The sequence below is a fragment of the Lathamus discolor genome, chromosome 5 (assembly GCF_037157495.1).
Source record: "Lathamus discolor isolate bLatDis1 chromosome 5, bLatDis1.hap1, whole genome shotgun sequence".
Classification (NCBI taxonomy): domain Eukaryota; kingdom Metazoa; phylum Chordata; class Aves; order Psittaciformes; family Psittacidae; genus Lathamus; species Lathamus discolor.
The window spans coordinates 63,563,575-63,585,555 of NC_088888.1; the positions used below are offsets into that span (position 1 = coordinate 63,563,575).

The 21,981-nt window shown below is 41.4% G+C and overlaps 2 protein-coding genes across 4 annotated transcripts; both read right to left on the reverse strand.

The window, feature by feature from the left end:
- Positions 1–347: 347 nt before the first annotated feature.
- RPF2 (ribosome production factor 2 homolog) lies at positions 348–13,616 on the reverse strand. The gene is made up of 10 exons (XM_065681069.1): positions 13,516–13,616; positions 12,588–12,720; positions 10,926–10,963; positions 10,143–10,182; positions 7,628–7,709; positions 7,457–7,533; positions 6,158–6,257; positions 2,639–2,741; positions 1,268–1,412; positions 348–1,000 (listed from the first exon to the last, which is right to left on the reverse strand). Exons 1-10 carry the CDS (start codon positions 13,587–13,589, stop codon positions 821–823), a joined length of 972 nt encoding a protein of 323 aa, XP_065537141.1. The 5' UTR covers positions 13,590–13,616; the 3' UTR covers positions 348–820.
- A 1,138-nt stretch (positions 13,617–14,754) lies between these two features.
- On the reverse strand, positions 14,755–21,601 carry GTF3C6 (general transcription factor IIIC subunit 6). Of its 3 annotated transcripts, none has more exons than XM_065681072.1 (6): positions 21,190–21,601; positions 19,849–19,929; positions 17,042–17,105; positions 16,428–16,472; positions 16,184–16,297; positions 14,755–15,391 (listed from the first exon to the last, which is right to left on the reverse strand). In XM_065681072.1, the coding sequence occupies exons 1-6, from the start codon at positions 21,241–21,243 to the stop codon at positions 15,099–15,101; spliced, it is 651 nt and encodes a 216-aa protein (XP_065537144.1). In that variant the 5' UTR covers positions 21,244–21,601; the 3' UTR covers positions 14,755–15,098. The 3 variants fall into 3 exon arrangements, with proteins under 3 accessions (XP_065537144.1, XP_065537145.1, XP_065537143.1); XM_065681073.1 differs by having other exon boundaries at positions 16,184–16,294; positions 21,190–21,600; XM_065681071.1 differs by lacking the exon at positions 21,190–21,601 and adding an exon at positions 20,662–21,074.
- Between the last annotated feature and the right edge of the window lie 380 nt (positions 21,602–21,981).

Below are 21,981 nucleotides of genomic sequence, written 5' to 3' on the forward strand. Positions count from 1 at the left end.
AACCACACCAGAGTCTCACTGAGCTCTTAAACAAGAGTCTTTAACCGAGGAGTCTTCACTAACTCACGAGCACAAACTTAGGAGAAAAGCGAGGGTAAGAAGAACAGACTTCCACCTTTCATGGTTGCTTCACATGCTCCCATTTTCAGCACAAATCAAGCATCAAAGGTTGAAATCCAAACTGTAAAGGTTTCATTTGCCTAAAACAAACATCAGGTACTTTGCTACCATGGTGATGAACACCATAAAACCATTGTAATCACTCCTGATTCTGCAAGTGTAAAGTAGGGATTGGTGAGATAACTACAGACCTAGTCTGGCATCACACACATACTGTGAGCTCCCACTTTAAAAAAGAATTTATAGTTTATTGAGTATTGCAGTCATGCAAAATTTGAAATACATAAACAATAAATGAACAAAGAAGTTGTGCTGTGTGTATTAATGTATATACACTACTCTGCTCCAGTGCAGAATTTACAAGATGAGTTGATTGACCAAGGGTTCCCAACACAGTATCCATAAAACTGTTTGGGAAATGAGTCACTTGCTTGACTAGCATATGTTTGCTAACACCAAGAGAACAAATACTCGGCTTCAGAAAACTAAGCAAGTTATATCACGTTTTTTATTTTAAATTACCAAGTTCTGTGTTCAAGCTCAATACCCGCAGGTCCCTCTAAAACGACACACCATTAAAAAGACTTTTTTATAAAACTAAAGTTAACAGCAGATGAATCTTTTACGTCTGACACATTTGTATTACAGTATATATACCAAATTTGAAGGTACAAAAAGATTTCAAAGCTGTTCCAGACTATCAAGCTGATTTTGACTTTTTGGGACTAACCCCACTATCTTTAGCTGCCTTCTCTGCTGGCCTCTTTTTTAATCCTTTCATTTTCCGCGTCTGCAGTTTCCCAAGATCTTGCTTCTGCATGTGGATTCGGCCATAAGTTGTACCGAACACATCATGGGAGATATTCTTTTTCTTCTTAGGCTGTAAGGGAAGAACAACATCAGTTCTTTCTGAGTGGAGCGTGCCAGGAGTTTGTGTGAGAGTCAAGTGCCTAAAAGCGAGGCCACGTACAGTGGAGTTTAGAGATTAAGATTTGTTCTGTATGTTCTATGGGCTTCCAGAGAAGTGTCTGTATGCAACTGATCACCACAGAACTGCTGTGGCTCCAGAAACCTCACAAAAAAGTAATATAGAAAAGTAAGCTTTGGTAGGAACATATGGAAGTAACATACTTTCCAAGGTACATACCTTCAGGGCTTTCGGCTGCTTTAAAGACAGCTTATAAAGGTCATCTGAAGCTAAATGTGTCCTCCTCATAACCAGATCTAATGAAGGTCCCATCTCTTCCAGTTCAATTCTTGGTATTTTACAGCCAGATTTCTTCAGAAGAACCCTAGAAGGGAAAAACCAATCAAAATCAACATTGTCCTCTGTAATGAAGATTCATCCATCTTTACCTAAAGGGCAGGTTCAGTCCTGTAGTTCAGAAGACTATTAAAAACAACTGCTAATGCTAACACTAATCCTAACTCTAATTAGCTAATGCTAACACATTATTGAGGATGATGTCTGGCAATAACAATTTGTAATATATTAAATGTATCCCACCACAATTTGAACACACAGTATTATCAGTCCTGCTGTTAAAACTCAGTCCCAGGAACCTGAAAGCCATATAATTCCTCAAATTCAAAATAGTGGCCTGGGTATTAACAGCCATGAAAAACATTTACTATAGTTTACAGCAAAATAACCTGAGCACTAACTAAGAACATTTTTTGTTTGTTTGATTTGAAGAATGAGACTCATAAAGGTAGAGAAATCAAAATCACATGGAACACAAACTACGAATGCTCACAGCCTCCTAAGGCAAGGCCATGATCTGTGAGGCTGAACACCAACACATCGAGACAAGACTGTCTTATTCTGCCATTTCCTGTTTTCCTAGTGCATCGCTGGCTGCAGCCATCCACCCGCCATTCTCCAACAAACACCTAAGTGAGGAGAGTCCTAGAATCAGCCTGAGAACAGACTAAGTCTATGAAGTCTAAGAGAGTACTCTGAATTCACCAAGTTAATTCTCACCACCCTACTAATACAACCACATGAAAGAGTAGTCCTCCTAGCTAGCAGGGAAAGCTCAACAAGAAAGGAAGCAGCAGGCTTATGGCTTAAGTGTTTTCCTTCTGCTCTACAAGTGGTATTCTGTACCACAGCACGTCATGCGCAGTATATATATTGGGGGGAGTTACCCAGAAGGCCGAGATCGCTGTTCAGGTCAGGCTGGGTATCGGCTGGTGGGTGGTGAGCAACTGTATTGTGCATCACTTGTGTTTATTTGGTTTTTTTCCTTTCCCCTTTTAGTTTTATATTTTCTCCCCTTATTTCCCTTATCATTATTATTAGTAGTAGTAGCAGTAGTAGTTTTATATTATAACTCAGTTACTGGTCAGTTCTTAGCTCAACCCATGGGGCTTATGTTCTTTCAATTCTCCTCCCCATCCCACCCGAACAGGAAGGGGAGGAATGAGTGAACGGCTGCGTGGTGCTGAGTTACCGGCTGGGCTTAAACCATGACATGTACCAAGAAGCAAGCGAATAGCTAAAACACATACTCACTTATAGCTTCGCATGTAAATTTTCCCATCTACAGCTGTGAAATGCAGGACATACTCTAAACCAGCCAGACGAATACTGGGCACAGTAGGACCTCTGAAGAAATCTGAAAGAATAAATGCCAGCATTCTTGGCTGAAAATCAAACCAGTAGATGACTGTAACAAATTGCTTTACTTCATAATGGACCTGCATCACACCACTGATGTGAACTCCTTGCCTATACAGATACTTTCACTGCTTCTAACTGAGGTTATACATGGAATGGCTCTAGAGAAGCTGAATCTGTAGGTTTAATGTGACTCTCACAAACAGCTGCTACTTAAAACTGTAGTCCTGCCAAAACACAGCACAGAAATCTAACATTGCACATGTTAGCTCCTGCAGTGGTGAAACCAAACACGTAGAAACCCTGACAGGCATATAGTGACTTCCCAGCGACTGTTTGTTAGCAACACACATGGCAAGTTCATACAGAAGAGCAAACATACTTTCAGAGCAGTAACTTAGCTTTATTAAGCTAATTGGGATAACTGCATTGTCTATTCCTTTAAATATTCAGCTCTAAAGTCAGAAAAATTAGATGTATCTTTAGGCCAGCTTAAGCTCAGCTAAGCATAGATCAATAGGGAGAAGGCACTAGTTCAGGTATCTGTTTAAAGACGTAACTCAAAAAACCTGATACTTTAGATTCTTAATTAGAGCCAGATTTTGGAAGAGTACAAAGAAGGATAAAAGCCAGTACAAAACAGATTGAAATTGCATCTCATAATCTACTCTTATCTGCATTTTCCCTCTCTGACTTGGGAAAAAGTTTAGATACGTTGTTTCTTTCATACCTCCCATACAACAAAGCACTTCTGTCCTTCATGGCAAAGCCCTACTCATCACCGCAAATGTTTTCTCTATTTATTAGGCAACACATCTATAAAAATAAGACACTTGAAACAGTTGCTTAGTTTGCACAGAGAACACTGAAATACAGGTTAAATACAAAATGAGCTGTCTCTGATGAGCTTCTTATATCAGGCTATGAAAAAAAATACTGTGCAATCAGAGAGCTTGCAGTAAGCACAGCAATCTGTCCAACATACGCAGAGGGTGGAGAAAGAATGTGACCTTGACTGAGGGAACAAGGTGTGCTAATAAACATGATAGGGTAATGCTGAAACACAGGAGAAATGCTAACAGACGCAAAACACATCAGTCTCTTCCGCTCTGTCCCACTTTCAGATCCCTGGGCTAGCTGTCTTTTCCTCCACTACCTTTTTCAAGAGTATCAGCACTGAAGTGACATCCAACACAAAGTCTTGCTGGCAGTTAGCAGCTGGAGTCTAGCCAGGAAACTTCCGTGGTCAACTAAATACTCTCCTCCTCTTGTGAGTTCAGCTTGTAGATAAAGTGGCAAATAAAATACTTTGGTCACTTCTGGCAGGTATTTCGCCTCTGACTAGCTCTCTGTGAGCACGAAAGCTAACATTTACAGTGGTTTTACTGGCAACATCTCCCTTTCGTATTTTCCTGTGGCACCAAACATCTTTTCACCCACAGGATGATCTCTTCCAATAAATGCAGGTGGTCAGGAATTTCTGTTTCCTGGCACTGCTGAACAGCTGCAGAAACCTCAGGCTTTGGGATGCCCAGAGAGCTGAAGTTTTTTAATGTACTCTTAATTTACAACTCTTGCTTTGGTTGGACTAGACTTGCTTTCTCCTTTCTTTCCATTCCCTGCTTCTTTCTCCCACTTGCCCTCAACATGTTTCCAGAACTTCTAATTTACTTTTTCCTGCAGAGAGCTTCACAGGACCTTTCAATTTCCAGACTAAATTCCTAAATTATTTTAGAACATGAGTCTATACACTTCTTTTTGTATCAATTCCTATGCAAAAGCTGGTAACACTGTAACCTACGTAGCTACAGTTCGCATTAGCCGAGTTCAAACTCTATCCCAGATATTTCCCAGCCACACCCCTTCTTGGCCAGAAGGAGTGTGCAAACTCCTGAGACACTCAAAGAAGCCTGTGTGAAGAAGGCTGTATGAAGAACAAGCTGATGGCCAATCTAAAATTGTAGATGTCTCCTAGAAACCAGCATTTTAGAAAGTGTGTAAGTCAGGTAGTGCCTCTCCATTTTTAGGATGAAATGGGTATGCAATAACAGAACTAGAGAAGGGGCAGTGTAGTAAGTACTGAAACATTTTACAAATAAAAGCATAAAAAGTTACTAGAATCTCATGAGCTGCATTCCGAGGACTTACATCATAAATGCACTACCACACAGCAGACAAAAATCAGAAGAGAAAAAACGAGATAGTCAATATTCACCGCCTTCAAGTGTTTATAAGCACAGTTACTAGCCCTTCATCTATTCCCCAAAACCAGTCAGCTGTACTGAGAGGATGCAAATTTTCTCCTTTTCTGCTCCTTTTTCAGTCATTGCAGAGGAAATACCTTGCTTTAAGGAATTACAATACTAATGGGGGAAAAAAACCTGATCTCTAATGGAAAAAAAAACAATCAGACCCACAACCAAACCCCAACCCTGTTTCTAAAGAGCAATCATTCATCTGCTTGCATAGAAAAAAAGGAGCCCAACTAATATTTATTTTATGTCAAAGGGAGATTTTGCAAAGCTGTAAGATTATGGGTTGGTACAACCTAAGAATGGAACTGAAAGAACAATGCTGTTCTTATTGGGCCAGTTTCAGTATTTTACCAGAGCTTAAAAAAATAATCTACTTTTAAGAAACCTATTAAAAAGAAAAAACACACCGCCCTACTTACTAGACCCAGTTCTACCAAGCAAGATGCTGTTTTTAAGTGTCAAGAGATAGTGTCATATGACTTCTATGTCCTCAAAAGCTACCCCAAGTATAATCATTTTTGTAGCTCCCCAAAAAGACCCCACAATGTGCTTTATCTTCCAGAGCCTCCAACCTTGAGACAGTAAAAAACTTGATGCCAGTTTCTGACAAAGCTCCAAGCCTGCTCTGAAGTTAAGACACAGCTATTATCTACAGGCTGCTTTTTACTGTGCGTGCTCTTTGAAGTACTCTAATCAATGGCACTTTAGTGAGAATTGGTCACATTTCCAAAAGAAAATGCTTTCATCATATAATCACAAGTTCAATTATATGGATTTGACTTTTTTTGTAAGCAAAAATATCCCACTTTCTGAACTTAACCCACTGATTTCAGACTAGATGCTTCAAAAATATTATTTGGTTAGAGAAGCAATGACCCAGAACAATTACATGGTAAAGATTTTTTCAAAAATTATTTTTCCCCACAATCAAAGTAATGAATTTTAGTGAACAAAGTTTCAATTTGAGAGTCTTTTAGGCTAGACTCCCCTCCCACCCACCCCCAGTAACAGTCATGATGATTTCACATGACATGAAACTTACTTGTTTTCTTTGTGTGCCTAACATAAGCAAACATTTATTAACAAACTAGCATTTCCCAACAGAACATATTACTACAGATTTATGCAATCTTACTGCTCACACAATCAAAATACTGACCAATAAGAAGGCTCTTCAGTCTTCTGTATTCTTCATTCACATCAAACATGTCACCAGCAAATATCAGCATCGGTTTTGTTCCTTCAGGACACTTACTGTTCTGTGGAATAAGAATTTTAAAACAGACCAAAGATTCAGACCCCATTAAGGAACATATTATTGCCATAGTATGTGGTTAGCCATTCAGCACTGAATGAAAAACTCTTGTGACCTGGGATCAGTATGGACAGAACAGGCATTTTTCTCTCACTGAACACCACTGTAGGCGTATGGGTGGACTTCGTATTTAAAAGGGTGAATTGTGTTATTCTTTGTGCTGGATTAACGAAAGAGAGCTTCTTTACTATAAAATGTAATAGATAATACCTTCTGCTGAAAATTAGTGAAATTTCACAACTAACAAGAAAACTAAAATTACAGGCAAACAAGTCCATTGTACTTCTGACACTAGAGAGTACACAAAAAAGGCAAGTTACAGTTTAGTCAATCACCTGATTTTAATTCTGTCCAACAAAGAAATTTACTTAACTATAACTTTCCTGCTATAAACAGTGCTGTGTAGATACACACCACAATCTGACTTCAAGGGTAATATTCACCTTTGTAAACAGTAATTCCTTCACTAACTCGCTAGACTGTCCTGCCAGTTTATACACTGTGATAAGAATAGGGACGATAAAAATTCCTTAGTTTGCAGTGTATGAACTGCTTGATACAAATGTACACACATATGAAATATGTTTTAGTCTTGCCAAAAGAAGTCTAACATAGCCATAAAAGGTGAATTTTCTCTAGGCTTAAATAATCAAGATGTTAGCTTCCTGCCTGAATGAAGTATTGTCCTCTGAAAACTGGCATTTACGTGTTACTGAAAGCTAAAGAAAGTTTCAGAATCATCTCGGTCAACAGAGTGACCCTCTCTAGTTACAATTTGGGAAGAGGGATATAATTTTTCAAAGCCTATGACAGTTTATAGAGGAACTTACCACACGCAGAACCTGACTACAGAATTTTGTAAGCGTAACTCTTTCATTAAAAAAGAAAATATAAGGAATAAACTGAGTCTAAAAAAAGAATCTGCAAAGAAAGTTGCAAGCTTGCTCAAAACAACCAAAATGAAATAAAAAGCAGTACATAAAAAAATACCATTCTGGGATGCACAAATTGCCAATCCTGATAGACTGCACGAAATACTTTTTTTGAACAGCTCTTATCCTTACTTCAAAGCACAGAAAAAGTCAACACCCCAAAAAACCCACCAGTAGATGTCACAGAAATACCGAATTAGCAATTCCTTACCTTGACATCTTTTAGGGATACAAACTTCTCAACGCCTAGCTCAATCATATCCAAGACATGATAGTCAAACATGCGACCTGTGAAAGTGAAAAACAAGAAAATCCAGCTATTTAAATATTCATTGAAAACCAGACCTTTTCCCCAAATAAAAACCCAAGTGAAATAAGTTACCTATTACCAGGTTGTTCGGTCGCTTCTTGTTATGGGAGCCAAACAGAAACAAAGAACAATCTGATTTCTTGGAAAAAAATTCCTGCAGTTGAGGAAAAGAACAGAACTCATGAGTTCCACTTTGAAGTGTTTAAAATGCTTTGTGAAGATACATGTCACAAACACGAGCTGCTTAATAAGAAGAGCAACTGCACTTACCAGAGGAGTTTTGAGCATGGCCAAGTCCACATAAGCTAAAATTGACAGCTAGATTCAAGGTTCAAATAACTAATCATTTCTATTTCCCATTGCAGTCTTTAAGCCAGGCAACTTTTTCTCTCCATTCGATCTGTAATGCCCTTTTCCATAATTCTTCATTATTTGTTTTTAGGTAAAATACCTTCAACCACTTCTCCTTGCCTGAAGGGTAAGTATTTGCAAGTTGGCTACAGTTGTAATGCCTCATTTTAGTCACCCAGATAAGCTTTATGCAGCATATTTACTTTGCCTAACAGCTTCTAAACATCCAGTTAATTCCCTCAACAGCAAACCTAGAAACATCTGCAAATACCTGAAGTTCTCACACTTGGGAACAAGTCTAAGACACTACTTGAAGCCAATGGTGACTATCCCCACTGATATCTTTTCTCCAGGTTGAGTAGATGGAGAACCTATTACAGTATTCTGACTAGAACTAACATAACAGCAATGCTTTCTGAGGATGTCTAATTCCAAAACCTTTTTATGCGCTGCTGCTTCTCAAGGCAGCCCCTCATTCTGCGCATCAACCACGATTCCTAGTTATACACACATGCTATTTATCCTGTACTTCCCAGAAGCATCAGAGTTTCTATACTTGCACTTAGCAGCTGTGAAGCAGAAAATGCCACTGCACCACCTCCTACCTCTGCAGCAGCAGCAGCTCAGAGAGGACAGTGCAAATCTGCCCCTCAGGAGGTCAGGAAAGACATCCTCAGGAGCAAACGCAGGCTGGAATAGCTGCATATACAAATCATGCAGCTCAGCACTGAGCTCTGCCATCAGGTCCCTAAACAATACTGTAGACAAATCAAGAACAGAGCAGAGGGGACTCCCCTTGAAACATTTGATCATAGAAGTCTGGTAATCACCGTGTGCTGATATATGTGAATTCTCTAACAGAAGTATGATATTTTATTAAAAACTCAGCTGAGAATCAGCTAGTTCCTATGTGACTTTGAAACCAAGTCAGTCAGCTATGGGACTGTAAGAGGTTTAGTTTCAGCAAATGATGTTACAGATCTTTCCTTGCTACCTACTCTTTCCATTCCCTTCAAAATATTTTAGGGATTGTTGCCTTACTGTGCTTCATGCCGGAAACAGAAGTACATACTACAACACCTCAGCATCAGTTTTAATGCAGATGAAGCAACATTTTATGTTGGTGTAGCTAGGCCACAACCACAATGTTTTTTTAACACATTAAAACTGCCTTAACTGTCTAATACAACTTCAGCTGCTACTCTAACACTCACTATTAAAAAATGATCCTTAATGATCCATAGCTGTCTCTCCTCTTCCTTTTTATTTACAGGGGATTCCTTAGACATGTTTCCCCTTTAGTTACACAATCCCTTTCAGACAAGAAAGTGCATTTGTGCCTGGTGTGTATACATAAATATATATATTTTTCCTCTTCACACACAAATTTACTTAGTACAATACCCCAAAACTGCCAACTTCATCATGCATCTTAAGTATTTAAGTAACTGCCTCAGGCAATAAAAAGCTGAACCTTACTTCCCTATGTAGGTTAGCAGTGACACAGAACAAACTTTAAAAATCATAATTACTAACTAATTTTGGGATAATTAATTTTGTCTCTATTGTAAAGCTACATCACTATCTTCTTTCTCTCATTTTGAAGGAAATACATATATTGCTTTTATGACAGGCAAATTTCAGCAGTTAAAGTAATGCTTCAATTGAAGTGCAAATGCATACGAGATAATCTTAGGATTAGCCCCTTTATTTTTTGCCTTCCTGCTCATAAATTATCTTGAACTTAAAGCACTGAATCAACATCAAATCCAGACAGGGCATATAACCAAGGTAGATTTATACTAGATACAAGGAAGAAGTTATTTACTATAAGGGTGGTGAAGCACCGGAATGGGTTGTCCAGAGAAGCTGTGGCTGTCCCATCCCTGGCAGTGTTCAAGGCCAGGCTGCACGGGGCTTTGAGCAACCTGGTCTAGTGGAAGGTGTCCCTGCCTACGGCAGGGGCATTGGAACTAGATGAGCTCCTAAATTTGCCTGTCAGTTTACAGAAACATGCATTTACAGTAAAGACAAAGTCCTCCCAACATGATTCTGTCAGAGGAAAAATATTCCTACTGACACCATAAATCTAGACGTAGTCCAACCTTCCACTTATCCAAACTCCCTATAAACTTTGTTTCTCATCTAGCTTTTCACAGAGCAATAAAAAAAAAATATCCTCCAATAAAGTTCTTCTTGACCTTAAAATACCATAAGAGAAGTGGTTTATACTCACCAATGATGTCTGATCCTCAAAAGGCCTGGTAATATTTTTCCTGAGGGAAAAAAAAAAGGGAGAAAGATTTAAAACAACCAAACAAACCCAGGCCCAGACAAGCACTTCTAATTAGTTCTCTGATAACACTAAAATTCTGCATTCTGCTGGAACTCCAGCAGTAGAGATGCAGGTTTACTTCAAACCATAAGCCTTATGGTTTGAACTAAACCTTATTAATACTGCTCAGAGCACCTCAGTGCCACCATTGCCATTTTAAGCACTTTCCTCCATATTTCCTGTCTCCTGGGGCCTGGCTTACAGACCATCACCACCACCACCAATGACACTTCATAAACTGCCTTTACCTACTCATTTAACATTGAATTTAGTTATTACAATTCATGTCTCTGTACCACAACCATACAGATAATGGATTCCCATTTTGAGCAAGACTTACCTATCATTATAATCTGTAACTCAAATTTATAGGAATTTGGACTCCAGCCTACCCACCTGACAGAACCTCTCCAGCTGTTTGCACGGATCAGTTGGAGAAGCCAACTGTTCAAGTTTACCAAATCCTGCCCCGTAACAGTGGGCACAAGCAGTGGGCTTAAGCACCAACACTGATCACATGTAACTTTTTCCAGTCTACTGAAATTTATGATGAATCCCAGTCACCTTCGGCATCCCTTTCCATTCTTTGAGCCCCCAGCCTAGCCAGCATCTCTATTCATGCTTTGAAATTACCAAAAGCTGTCTTGTCAGCAGACTTAAAGATGTCAAAGTGAGACCACTTACTTTCTATAAAGTACAGCAAAAGGCTTCTTCACAGCATACTGCAAAAGACAAATTTAGACACTTTATCTCCAAAACATTTAAGTACACAGCACTGCTTTTTCTAAAACCCTGCAATTTACATGATCACAAAAAACCAGAGTGATTGCTTGTGCAAATGGGTCTAGAAGGCACCTCAAAAGGCCTGCTCACAATAATGCCTCTCAAGTTGATAGAAATCTTGATCCCCAATTAATTACAGGACATATTTGTAGAAGCAATGAAATAACAAAATAACTGAGAAAGACCTAAAATCAAAGCCATGTAATGCAATCTTTCTGCTTCTATGTACGGACATGAAGTTTAACATGAAGTTCAACCATGCCAAGCACAAGGTCCTACACCTGGGCCGGAGCAATCCCAGGCACAGCTACAGGTTGGGCAGAGAAGAGATTCAGAGCAGCCCTGCAGAGAAGGACTTGGGGGTGCTGGTCGATGAGAAAATGAACATGAGCCGGCTTCAGTGCGCGCTCACAGCCCAGAAAGCCAACCGTATCCTGGGCTGCATCAAAAGAAGTGTGACCAGCAGATGGAAGGAGGTGATCCTGCCCCTCTACTCTGCTCTTGTGAGACCTCACCTGGAGTATTGTGTTATGTTCTGGTGTCCTCAACATAAAAAGGACATGGAACTGTTGGAACAAGTGCAGAGGAGGGCCACAAGGATGATCAGGGGACTGGAGCACCTCCCCTGTGAAGACAGGCTGAGCAAGTTGGTGCTGTTCAGACTGGAGAAGAGAAGGCTGCATGGGGACCTTATAGCAGCCTTCCAGTATCTGAAGGGTGCCTATAGGGATGCTGGGGAGGGACTCTTCGTCAGGGACTGTAGTGACAGGACAAGGGGTAACGGATTAAAACTTAATCAGGGGAAGTTTAGATTGGATATACGAAGAAGTTCTTCACTGTTAGAGTGGTGAGGCACTGGAATGGGGTGCCCAGGGAAGTTGTGAATGCTCCATCCCTGGCAGTGTTCAAGGTCAGGTTGGACAGAGCCTTGGGTGAGATGGTTTAGTGTGAAGTGTCCCTGCCCATGTCAGGGGGGTTGGAACTAGATGATCTTGAGGTCCTTTCCAACCCTAACTATTCTATGATTCTGTGATTCTATTCTATGAGGAAAAACCAGGAGTGAACAGCAACCTGATTATCAACAGCATAAGACAGTAAGAAAATGACAAAGCAGGGAGACAAAAGAGTGTAGGAACCTCTATAATATTTTCAGATACGGAGTTAGAAGACTGGATAGTATTGGTAAGTTTAAGTTTTAGAAGAGGCTGAAAGCTCTTCATCAATACACATAAGCAGTTTACAGGATTCTGGGATATAACTTCACCTGAGTGATCCAGTCCTAATTCTGTACCTAAACTTTTTCTTTTCACACAGACTTGCAACACTTCACCTTCTATTCAGGACAATCATGGAAAAAACAACAATAAAGAGATTAAGCTCAAAACTTCTGACAAAGAAATTGGAAGAAAGTTATCTCCAGTGTGGGGTAGGGAATGACACCTCTGGCGTGCTGGTCAATCTGATTTGGGAAATGGGGAGAGTATAAAAATATTGATTTTGAAGCTAAGAACATGCAAATTCTAAGAAAAAAAGAAAGGTTGCATTCTATATTCAGCCACTTACAATGTCTTTAAGCACTTCAGTCACCCTTAAGTTTGCATTTCCTCCTTTTATGAGCATAGCAATTTTTGTATTTTCTTTCAGCTTGGGTTCTCTCTTCTCAAGAAACCTTTTTGCTCTCTTAGTTTTAGGTTTTCTGTAACAAATTAAGAGTTAAAAAACTTAATATTAGTAACAACACCCAACATTGCAGAAAACAGTGAAACAGCAAGAATTGGAAGAAGTGTATTCAAGTAACTTGTTTCAGTGACTCAAACTAATCCCAACCTACAGAATTACAATCTGTTCTACATACCCAGTCTCAGATTAATGTATTTTACTGTTACTCCTCTTCCTCTTTGCTTCCCCAAACTAGCAAAGGTGATTTTAAGGCCTTGGGCTTTTCAGTTTCTGCTAATTTAAAGCTTAACACCAGAGTTCCTACAGACTGACGGGCTTAAATCTACCCCTCACACCAGCGCCCTCCCCTAGTCAGAGACTCAGACATGAGAAGAAAACACAGTTCCTCAAAGACCACCCCCAGCATCCACAAGAAAAGCTCAAGTACAGCACATCTATTGACACGAACCAGAGAGTAGTATGGGCATTACTTAGGTGAGATACACCTGACTGAGCAGGGGCACGGTGCACGTATAAATTAATAACTACGTGGCTTAAGAGCTCTACTAGATGAAAGCAAAGCTTTTACTATCTTCTCCGTGAAGCATTACATTTGTTTTCTTTACAAAGAAGCAATCAGCCTCACAGAGGTACTTCCACCTGCAGATGAAGACAGCTCCTTCTCGCGTAGAGAAATGCATAAATCCAATACCAGCCGCGCAAAGCGGTTCCTTTACGGAGCAAGGGCTGTCTGACACCGACAAAGAGACGGCAGCTCTCGGTTCTCCTCCCTCCCTCCCGTTTACCCACTCCCTGCCGCCGCCATACTCACACCACCCGGTCCAGCGGGTCCATGGCTACCGACCCGCTCCACGCGCACGCCCCGCCGTCGTCACACAGTACCATCCGGTACGTCACATCCGGCGCGGGGAGGGCGGGGGGAAGCGGTCGGTGTTGGCGGAGCTCGGTGACGGGTGCGCGGTGGGTGGTGCGTGTCAGTTGCCAGGCAGATAACGGTGCATCAGCGCAGCGGCGGCCGAGCGGGCTGTGTCTGCCGTGTTTGCGTACCCTCCTCTCATCCCTGCTGTGCTGCGAACCACATCAGAGCTGTGCCGCTAAGGTGCGGCCATTCCACCCCAAACCTGCTTACTTGGGAAGCCTATTACGAGTGGGGAACATGACCTTACACGTAATGCAAACCAAATGCCAAAGATTTGTTTCTAACATCCCTAATGTGGTAGCATCACTTTTAAAACAGTATCTACTCTTAAATCTGGGGAGTTTCTGATTATTTCAAAGCCTGCAGGCCTTCAGTCAGTCGGAGTTGTTCAAATTTGTTCAAGTTGCTGCTTTTGCTTCTCAAATCCATGTTTGATTGTAAGTTTAAAACTGAAGGTACACGAAAGCACTACAAACACTCCCCACAGCACCAGTTCATAACATTCCCACCATCATTATTCCAGCTATAACTATCCTCTATGGTATGAAGATGATCAGAGGGCTGGAGCACCACTCCTATGAAGGCTAGGAGAGCTGGGCTTGTTCAGCTTGGAGAAGGCTCTGGGGAGACCTTAGAGCAGCTTCCAGTGCCTAAAGGGGGCCTACAAGAAAACTGGAGAGAGACTTCTTACAAGTGCATGTAGTGACAGGGCAAGGGAAGATGGCTTTAAAATGACAAAGGGTAGATTTATATTACGAAGAAATTCTTTACTGTGAGGGTGGTGAGGCACTGGCACAGGCTGCTCAGAGAAGCTGTGGCTGCCCCATCCCTGGAAGTCTCAAGGCCAGGTTGGACAGGGCTTTGAACAATGTCATCTAATGGAAGGTGTCCCTGCCCATGGCAGGGGGTTGGAACTAGACAATCTTTAAGGAACTTCCAACCCAAACCATTCTGTGAATGCACCACATCAGTCAAGGGGACGAAAGGATGCTGGAGAATATCCAACCTAAGCAATTTGATGAGTATTTGAACTCAAAGTAATAAAAGCCACGCTTGATTTTTTTTTCTTTCAGTAACTGCAGTACAAGAGCAGATACAGTATGAGGCTGAATAGGACACACAAGGTGAATCTATATTTGAAAAATTCAGGTCTTTATTTTAGACAATTTTTTTTTCCTTTTTACAAAATGTTGCAGTGTTCAATACATCAACATTTGTCTAAGGTAGGGGGGGTTTGATTATGTAACCATTTCCTCCTCAATTCTGAGGTAGAGATACAGACATTTCCAATCAGCATTCAAAAAAACAAACACTTAAGCCCTTCCCACTATGAGCCAAACATAAGAGCAATGCACAAGAACACAATGTCCATTTTTCCACTATTAATTGCTCAGATAAATTTGAAATCATATCATGGCCTATAAAAGTTGGCCCATTAACTCCATGAACAAGTCCTGAAAAGAACAGAGCTGGTATCATGGAGGGGCATCGTCTAAGGCAACACTTCCAGAAGGAGAATCCTCTGCCCCAGAAGCAGGGCTGTCAGGCAGAGGAATTGAGACATCCATTTCCAAGCTGTGCTGCTTCTCCAGATCACAATTCATGTCAGAATTTCCCTCACCACTCACCTCTCCCTCTAACTCTTCTGTCAATTTGTCATGGGCCTGAGCGGACTCCTCAGAATCTTTTTCACGCAGGAAGCTGCAGATCGTATTAGGCCTGCTGTAGGAAAAATCCCTGTCCTTGATCTGTAACCACTCCACTCCACCTGAGGCAAAGAAGGAAAACTGATATTGGTGACAATAGCAGTTACGAGTTAGCAGCAGTTTTTTAATTAGTTTAAGTTCACTGTTATTAAGGATGAGCCTAAGCAACATTTAAGAATCAAAAAAACCCAAAAACAAATGAAAAGCAAAAGGGTAGCGCTAATAAATACTACTATGCGTAGTAGGGTACTCAATATCCAAACAAGTAAAAGCACTAACTTCTGTATGAAAAACCACCACTGAAATAAAGCAATCATATGAGCACTGAGTTCTGCCTACATAATGAAAATCAGCATGAATGCTCTGCTAGGTGTGTCTGCAAGTAATTTAATTTCTTCATTTACACTTGACTGTAAATGCAGTAAGAACAATTCAGTTGTAGTGTATACAACACAAAACTTCTTACTAAGGATATCTGAGATTTTCAACAATTACCGACTCAAAAAATCATCATAAAAAAAAAAGGGAGAAGAGAAGAGCAGCACCTCCTATTGCAGAACTAGTGCCAAAACTTTTACATGACACAGAAAAACAGACCAGGGAACAGCAGCATATGTTTGCCCTGCTCATACACGCTTCTGTAGGAATCTCCTACTAGCCACTTCTGGAGGCAGTATGATCAGAAGAAATCTCTTTGCGTGTGTTTTGTATTTTTGTATTTAAATATACACATTTGGTGCCTAAAGAAGAAAGTTCCTCCAAGTTCCTTTTTTGCTCTTGAATCAAACACTTAGTGCTGACACTCTTAAGTATGATCCATCCACATCCCTGTGCATAAAAGCAGAGGTACTAACCAACATTCTCTTCTCCTTCCTTCTTTTCTGTCAAAAGTGTCCGCGTCATGTTCAGCTTTTTCACTGTGTGGCACTTGTATTTCAGCTGTACTTCTTGGTTGCCTTCTGCATCTACTATGAAGAAAGGAAAAAAACCAGTACCCAAACCCCAATCCTTATAGTGAATTCCAGATCAACTGACACAAGACACATACTTTTAACCTTCCTGGCTACCACAACAAACAGGACATCAAATCACAATTACCATGCTCTGTGTTCTCTTCAAAAACCACACAGGTTCCCAAGGTATCTATGGAAAACAAAGTGAGAAAGTCTTAGAAACTTATTTTATATCACCTGTAGATATTGTAACCACCAGCACAGCTGTGGGAACATTCCAACTTCTAGCTCCCCACAAGGGCTCAGCACTGGTAACCACACTGCCAACTCAGGGACAGGAGTATCACACTCATCCAAAGTCATGACAAACGAGGATTCCAGATAATTTTCTTTCAGACCAGTGTTGTCACCCTGAGGCAAATGGAGAACTACCAGTTGCACAACATGTCAGTCCTGCTTATACAGGAGACAACAAACCGTTCGAGGCATTTATGTCCCACATTTTTCCCTGCTGAAATACCAGCTGGTGCAGCCTGGAGTCAGCTTCCAGGGCAGACTTTCCAGTAAGTAACATGGGTGCACGGCTAATTTAGCAGTGAACTCAGACTGCTGCATCTCCATATGGTGTTATACAAACATCACCCAGAAATTCAGCACCTCACAGAACCATGTTTCACCATTAGCAGTGCAATTAACCTATGTTAAAGTTCTTTGGGTCAAACGAAAAAGGAGAGATTTTATCCACATTACTTCTCCTACCTTCATATTCTCCTGCAAATACATATCTGTCCACTTGTAAAATGGGTTTCTCTGTCTCTATTCCCTACAAAAAAAGGGACAAAATTGCACATATGTCAGGTCTCTTAGTCCAGGAAGATTTCTTGCTGTAAAGCCACAGAAGACATATAGCAGAACCCAGATTACATCAATTCCTTGAAAAGATAAACATTAAAAAACCAAACCAAACCAAACCAAAAACAAACCAAAAAACCACCAGCAAAATAAGTCCGTAACACAGTAAATGTGAAATAACAAGTTTCCTTTGCTATTAAGGGAAAAGGAATGGATTTTGGACTGCAAAGCTGTCTCAAACCGTCAGCTTTAACTGTACAAAAAGTACATCTTTAAAACAGAATCTCTGGAAGTGGATAAGAGTGGATATGATTTCACAGAAGCTAGCAGGCTCCTGAAAAATGGCAATTACATTAATATTTATTAGTTAAAAAAGTTTAATAAATGATGTTTTAGTCATTACAAATCACCCTGAGGTCTTCTGAAGTGTTAAACATACAGATGAGGAGAGAAGGGGTTTTCTTTGTGTTTTTGTAGGGAGCTTAGTTAAGCAGCGATAACAACTGTGACAGAGGGTTTAGCCAATCTTACTGCAGAATCAGTGTACTGTTAAAAAAACAATAAATGTAATGACAATTTTTCAGTCTATCATTGTATGTTACTTTCAGTATATTAAATACAAAGAATATAACAAAAAATACTGTTCACAGTAAATCACAACAAAGCCAACAGTGCTGTACTGGTGTTAAAAGAGCAAATGTTAGAAAAGGATCAAAGAAACTTAAATTGAAGCATATTTAAGTTATAGTAAATAAATCTAAAGTGCTGTTATGTCCTCTAGGAAACTAATTTCACCTCAATTTTCAATAAATAAATAAAAATATACGTATTTCCAGGGAAAAAAAAAAAGTTATTTTCTAAGTTCCGATAAGTTCTATAAAGCAGAATAACTTTCAAAAGTATTTGGAAAACACACAAAGCAAAGAAGTGTGGCATAGAACATTACACCAGCACCAGAAGTGCAACTGTAGGATCTTAGAAGCTTCTGTGATTACTGTGTGCCTACAGCATCAAGGAGTTTGAAATTTTGATTTTGATTTTTATTTTTTAATAAGGAGTGGGAGAGTAAGGCAGCAGTTCTGTCAGCTCAGAGCAGAGATTTTTCAAATACACAGGCCAGGATCCCATTATCCTTTATATAAAATATACCTATAGGCTGTATTTTGATAAAAATTGATGTCTGAGCAGAACACATTAATTAAGGGAAAATGTCTTTTAATGGTACATTGTGGACATCAACATTATCTTCATGTCCTGAATAAGCACATACTAAAAGTTTTGAAGATGAGGCACTGTCTGGTAAATTGTGTAAAATCCAGAACATCACACAGGTTAGTCAGAATTTGTGTGATTTTCCTCTCATACTTTTAAAAAACTAGAGTATATGTAAGATCAGCAAGATTTAAGCTCTGGGATTCTCTTTCTGCTGCGTAAGCTGAGAATATCAGTAGCATTAAGGTAACATGTAGAATTGTATTTTTTGTTTTACTACAGGAAATTAATTTTAAAAACGAACACATCAGAACCAGGCAACAGCATTAAGGGTTTTAATATTAAAAACTTTATTTCTTTGGCTTATTTGCATTCCTTTTTGGACTACACAAATATGGAGAATGTCTTCCCCTTCACAGAAAATTTGTTAAACAATAACACAAAAAATCTTCTATTGGAGTTTTAGCAAGTTGTCTGTTATCAAAAATCTCAAGGAATGGCTACTCTGTGGAGCGAGTAAAGGTAGATTTGGATACAAGCAGATTATAGTATAGATACTGACAAGTTGCTCTAGTAACATTACAATGGAATCTCAAAGCACAAAATTTAAAAGAATCCCAATAACGCTGTTGAAGACTACGTAGGCATTCAGCCAGCAGTCATGAATCATCTGTGTAATACATTTCAAGTGACTTAGGTTCAGGAAGCAAATCTGCTTATAAAAACATATCCAGTGATGGATAATTTATGAATTATTAATGTATTCCTACATTTGACATTTTAAGAATTGGCTTTACCACCTCACATATAATCTGGTCAGTGGCATACTCAAGTGTGCTCTTCCATCTTCTCTATTTATAATAAAGGTCTAGTTTCAGAAAGTATTTGTAAATCAATAGTACTTGTACTATCTATAGAGCTCTCATTGACCATGCAGGTTTTGAAGGGCAAATAAAATCTGTCCCCTACAGAGAAAATGATTAAACTACTCAGAAGAAAAAGGACCGGTATGCCAGAGTCTTAAAATAACCTCACAATGAAGTAAACAATGTCCAAAACTGTTTACCAAATGCTTAACACCCAGTTATCCTTTACAACACTTGAACTTGCCAGGCAGTATCTGCAGAAGAAACCCTATTATAAACGCAGTACAATTCAGAAAGATTTTGGCTTTAGTTGTCAGCTTTATTCAGTTTATTTGAAGAAGAACGCTTAACAGTATTTTTTTTTTATATGAAAAATCTGTCAGTTTAAAAAAATTAACTTAGAGCTCAGAGTGGATAATGGTCCTAGATTATAAATGCTTCTAAAAATGTTCCCTTATATTTATGTAATATTCTATTCAAAAGACCATATGCCGTTTCTGAACTAGAGCCCACAACATGCAGCCAAACAAGGCCAAGATAGTGTATGTAAGATTTGATCTAAATGTTAAATAGCCTCAGTCCCTTGTTCACACGTGTACTGACTTACCCCTTTCCTATTGTGCTGTAATCACTCACCAAAATCTTGCATTTGTTTTCACATTTCTCTAGGAAGTCTGAATCAATAATTCCTGACAGCTCCACCATGACCAGTTGCTCCTATAAGGTAAGTTTACAGTGTACATCACTGATACATCTGAACTCAGGGAAATAAGAAAAAAACCATGTCCTGTCCCCCCCCCACCCCCCAAAACAACAAACAACCCAAAACAAAAAGAACAGCATGCAAAGACCTAGACCTTCGGAATAAAGAGCCCCCATATCTGACTTATTCTGCATTTTATCTAAAGAAAATGGCAGATGAATAGCCAGTGAACTGCAGTGACCTACTACTCCACCAGACACCTGGTTCACACCTGCATTTCATGGCCTTTTCTTCCTAGCCAGGAAGGGAGCTCTTTTTACACCCTTTATAAGTGAGGAACAATAATGGTAAATTATTTATGAATTATAACAATACAACCAGTTACATACATTTTCCCAAAGCTTTAGTACTTAGCTAAATAAGACACTATAGCCAGAGGTTAAGCAACATGTTGCTTGAAATGGTTACTTTTAACTCTTTTTAGCATACTGCTTTGAAATCAAGTCCTGTTTGCAATGCCTTACAATTTTGGGTGAGGAAATTGAAGGAAGAAAGAAAGAAAAAAACCAGGAAAAAGAAAAAAAAAAAGAAACAAGAAAAAATAAAGCCACTTTGTAAAAGTTAGTTTATTCAAGGAAAAGAAAGAAGAGTTTTCAAGAATCACCGTCTACAAAGCACACATAAATACACAGAATAATAAGAGTAATTGTATTTTCGGATGTCCTGGGGGTAGGAAGAAACTGAACCTGGAAGACTGCTGAGTGATAACGCCGTTTTCCACAAAACCTGAAACAACCGCTGCAGCGATACCGCTTCAGAGACACCACCGCTGCGCGGGGACAGCACACCCACCGGCCATGGGCAAGGCGCTCGCTCGGTGCCCGCCCGAGGACGGCCATACGACCCCCGGCTCTCCTACGTGTCCGGCCTGCCCTACCAGCCCTCCGCCAAGCGGCGGCACGACGGCGGACCGCGGGTAACGGGGGCCTGGGGACACAGGTACACAGTGAGAGAAGAGCCAGCCCCTCTTCCACCGCGGCCCCATAGCAGGTGCTTGGACACGGCAGCCCACAGGAGGGCGGGCGGGCGCAGGTCCCCCCGCGGGCACCTGACGGGCACCCCGCTGCAGGGCGCTCAGCGCCAGCAGGAGGGAGAGGGGGCGAGGCCGGGCCCACAGCAGGGACACGCCCCGAGGGGGTCGGTCCTTTCCTCTAGAGCCACGGCAACGAAGGAGAACGCGCGTGGCACATGCCCAACTGTCCGCATCCACCAACCTCCACTTCTTCTTCCTCATCTTCATCCTGCTCCTCCATACCCGCTGCCGCCATGTCACTACAAGGAGCCCCGCTTCCCCTCAGCGGGCACCACGTGGGCACAGCGCCGCCATCTTAGCATGCCACCGGGCTCCGCCCCCTCCCTGCGGCGGCAGGAAACGGCGCCCGCGCGCTGCCGGCTCGGGCCAGCGGCCCCCAGCAGGTGTCGGGAGCGAGGCGCGCGCCCCAGTGACCGGTAAAGGGCGGGCCGTGAGGCGCGGGCCCCGGGCGCGCAGGGGGGTGCTAGGGGCAGGTGCGGCGCCGCCGCCGCCGGGGTGCGCGGCGGAGCGAAGGGCGTGAAGGTGAAGCCCAGGCAGGGAGAAGGCGGCGGCTGGCGTGCGCTGCGGGTGAGGCGCAGGGCTGTGGGGGCGGCAGGAGGAACCGGCAGCGGCGGGCGGGGACGGGAGCTCCGGGGGGTGCGGCCGGGGCGGGGTGAGGCGGCTGCGTCAGGGAGCGGCTGCGTCAGGGAGCGGCTGCAGGGGCCTCAGCGGCTCCGTTTCAGATGGGCGCCTGTGCGAACCGTGCCGTGCCCCTCTGTCCTCCTGCTGCCACCACCGAGTCGCCTGGACCCGAGCTTTCCGCCGTCTGTGAGGTTTTCCACAGGCTCGGCCCTTTGCCAGAGTGGAGTCATGCCGCGTTGCTCAGTCCTCGTTTGTCAGGTTGAACAAGGCGCATCATCCCCCCTTCGTTTCCCTTTTCATCCTAGCAGGTTGCTTCTGCACCTGTGCCGCTGTGTGCTCGCCTCACACACTC

Bases quoted from the DNA above. Each gene is read 5' to 3' on its own strand.
- GTF3C6 (XM_065681071.1), bottom strand. From the start codon at position 20,814: ATGGCCGTCCTCGGGCGGGCACCGAGCGAGCGCCTTGCCCATGGCCGG. The intron at 17,106-19,848 runs GTGAGTGATTAC...CTTTTTTTGTAG, and splicing joins AAAACAAATGCAAGATTTTG to GGAATAGAGACAGAGAAACC. The intron at 16,298-16,427 runs GTAATTGTGATT...CTTTCTTCATAG, and splicing joins TGAAGAGAACACAGAGCATG to TAGATGCAGAAGGCAACCAA.
- RPF2 (XM_065681069.1), bottom strand. From the start codon at position 13,589: ATGGTACTGTGTGACGACGGCGGGGCGTGCGCGTGGAGCGGGTCGGTA. The intron at 10,183-10,925 runs GTAAGTGGTCTC...TTTTTCCCTCAG, and splicing joins TTTGCTGTACTTTATAGAAA to GAAAAATATTACCAGGCCTT. The intron at 1,413-2,638 runs GTGAGTATGTGT...TTTCCCTTCTAG, and splicing joins ATTTACATGCGAAGCTATAA to GGTTCTTCTGAAGAAATCTG.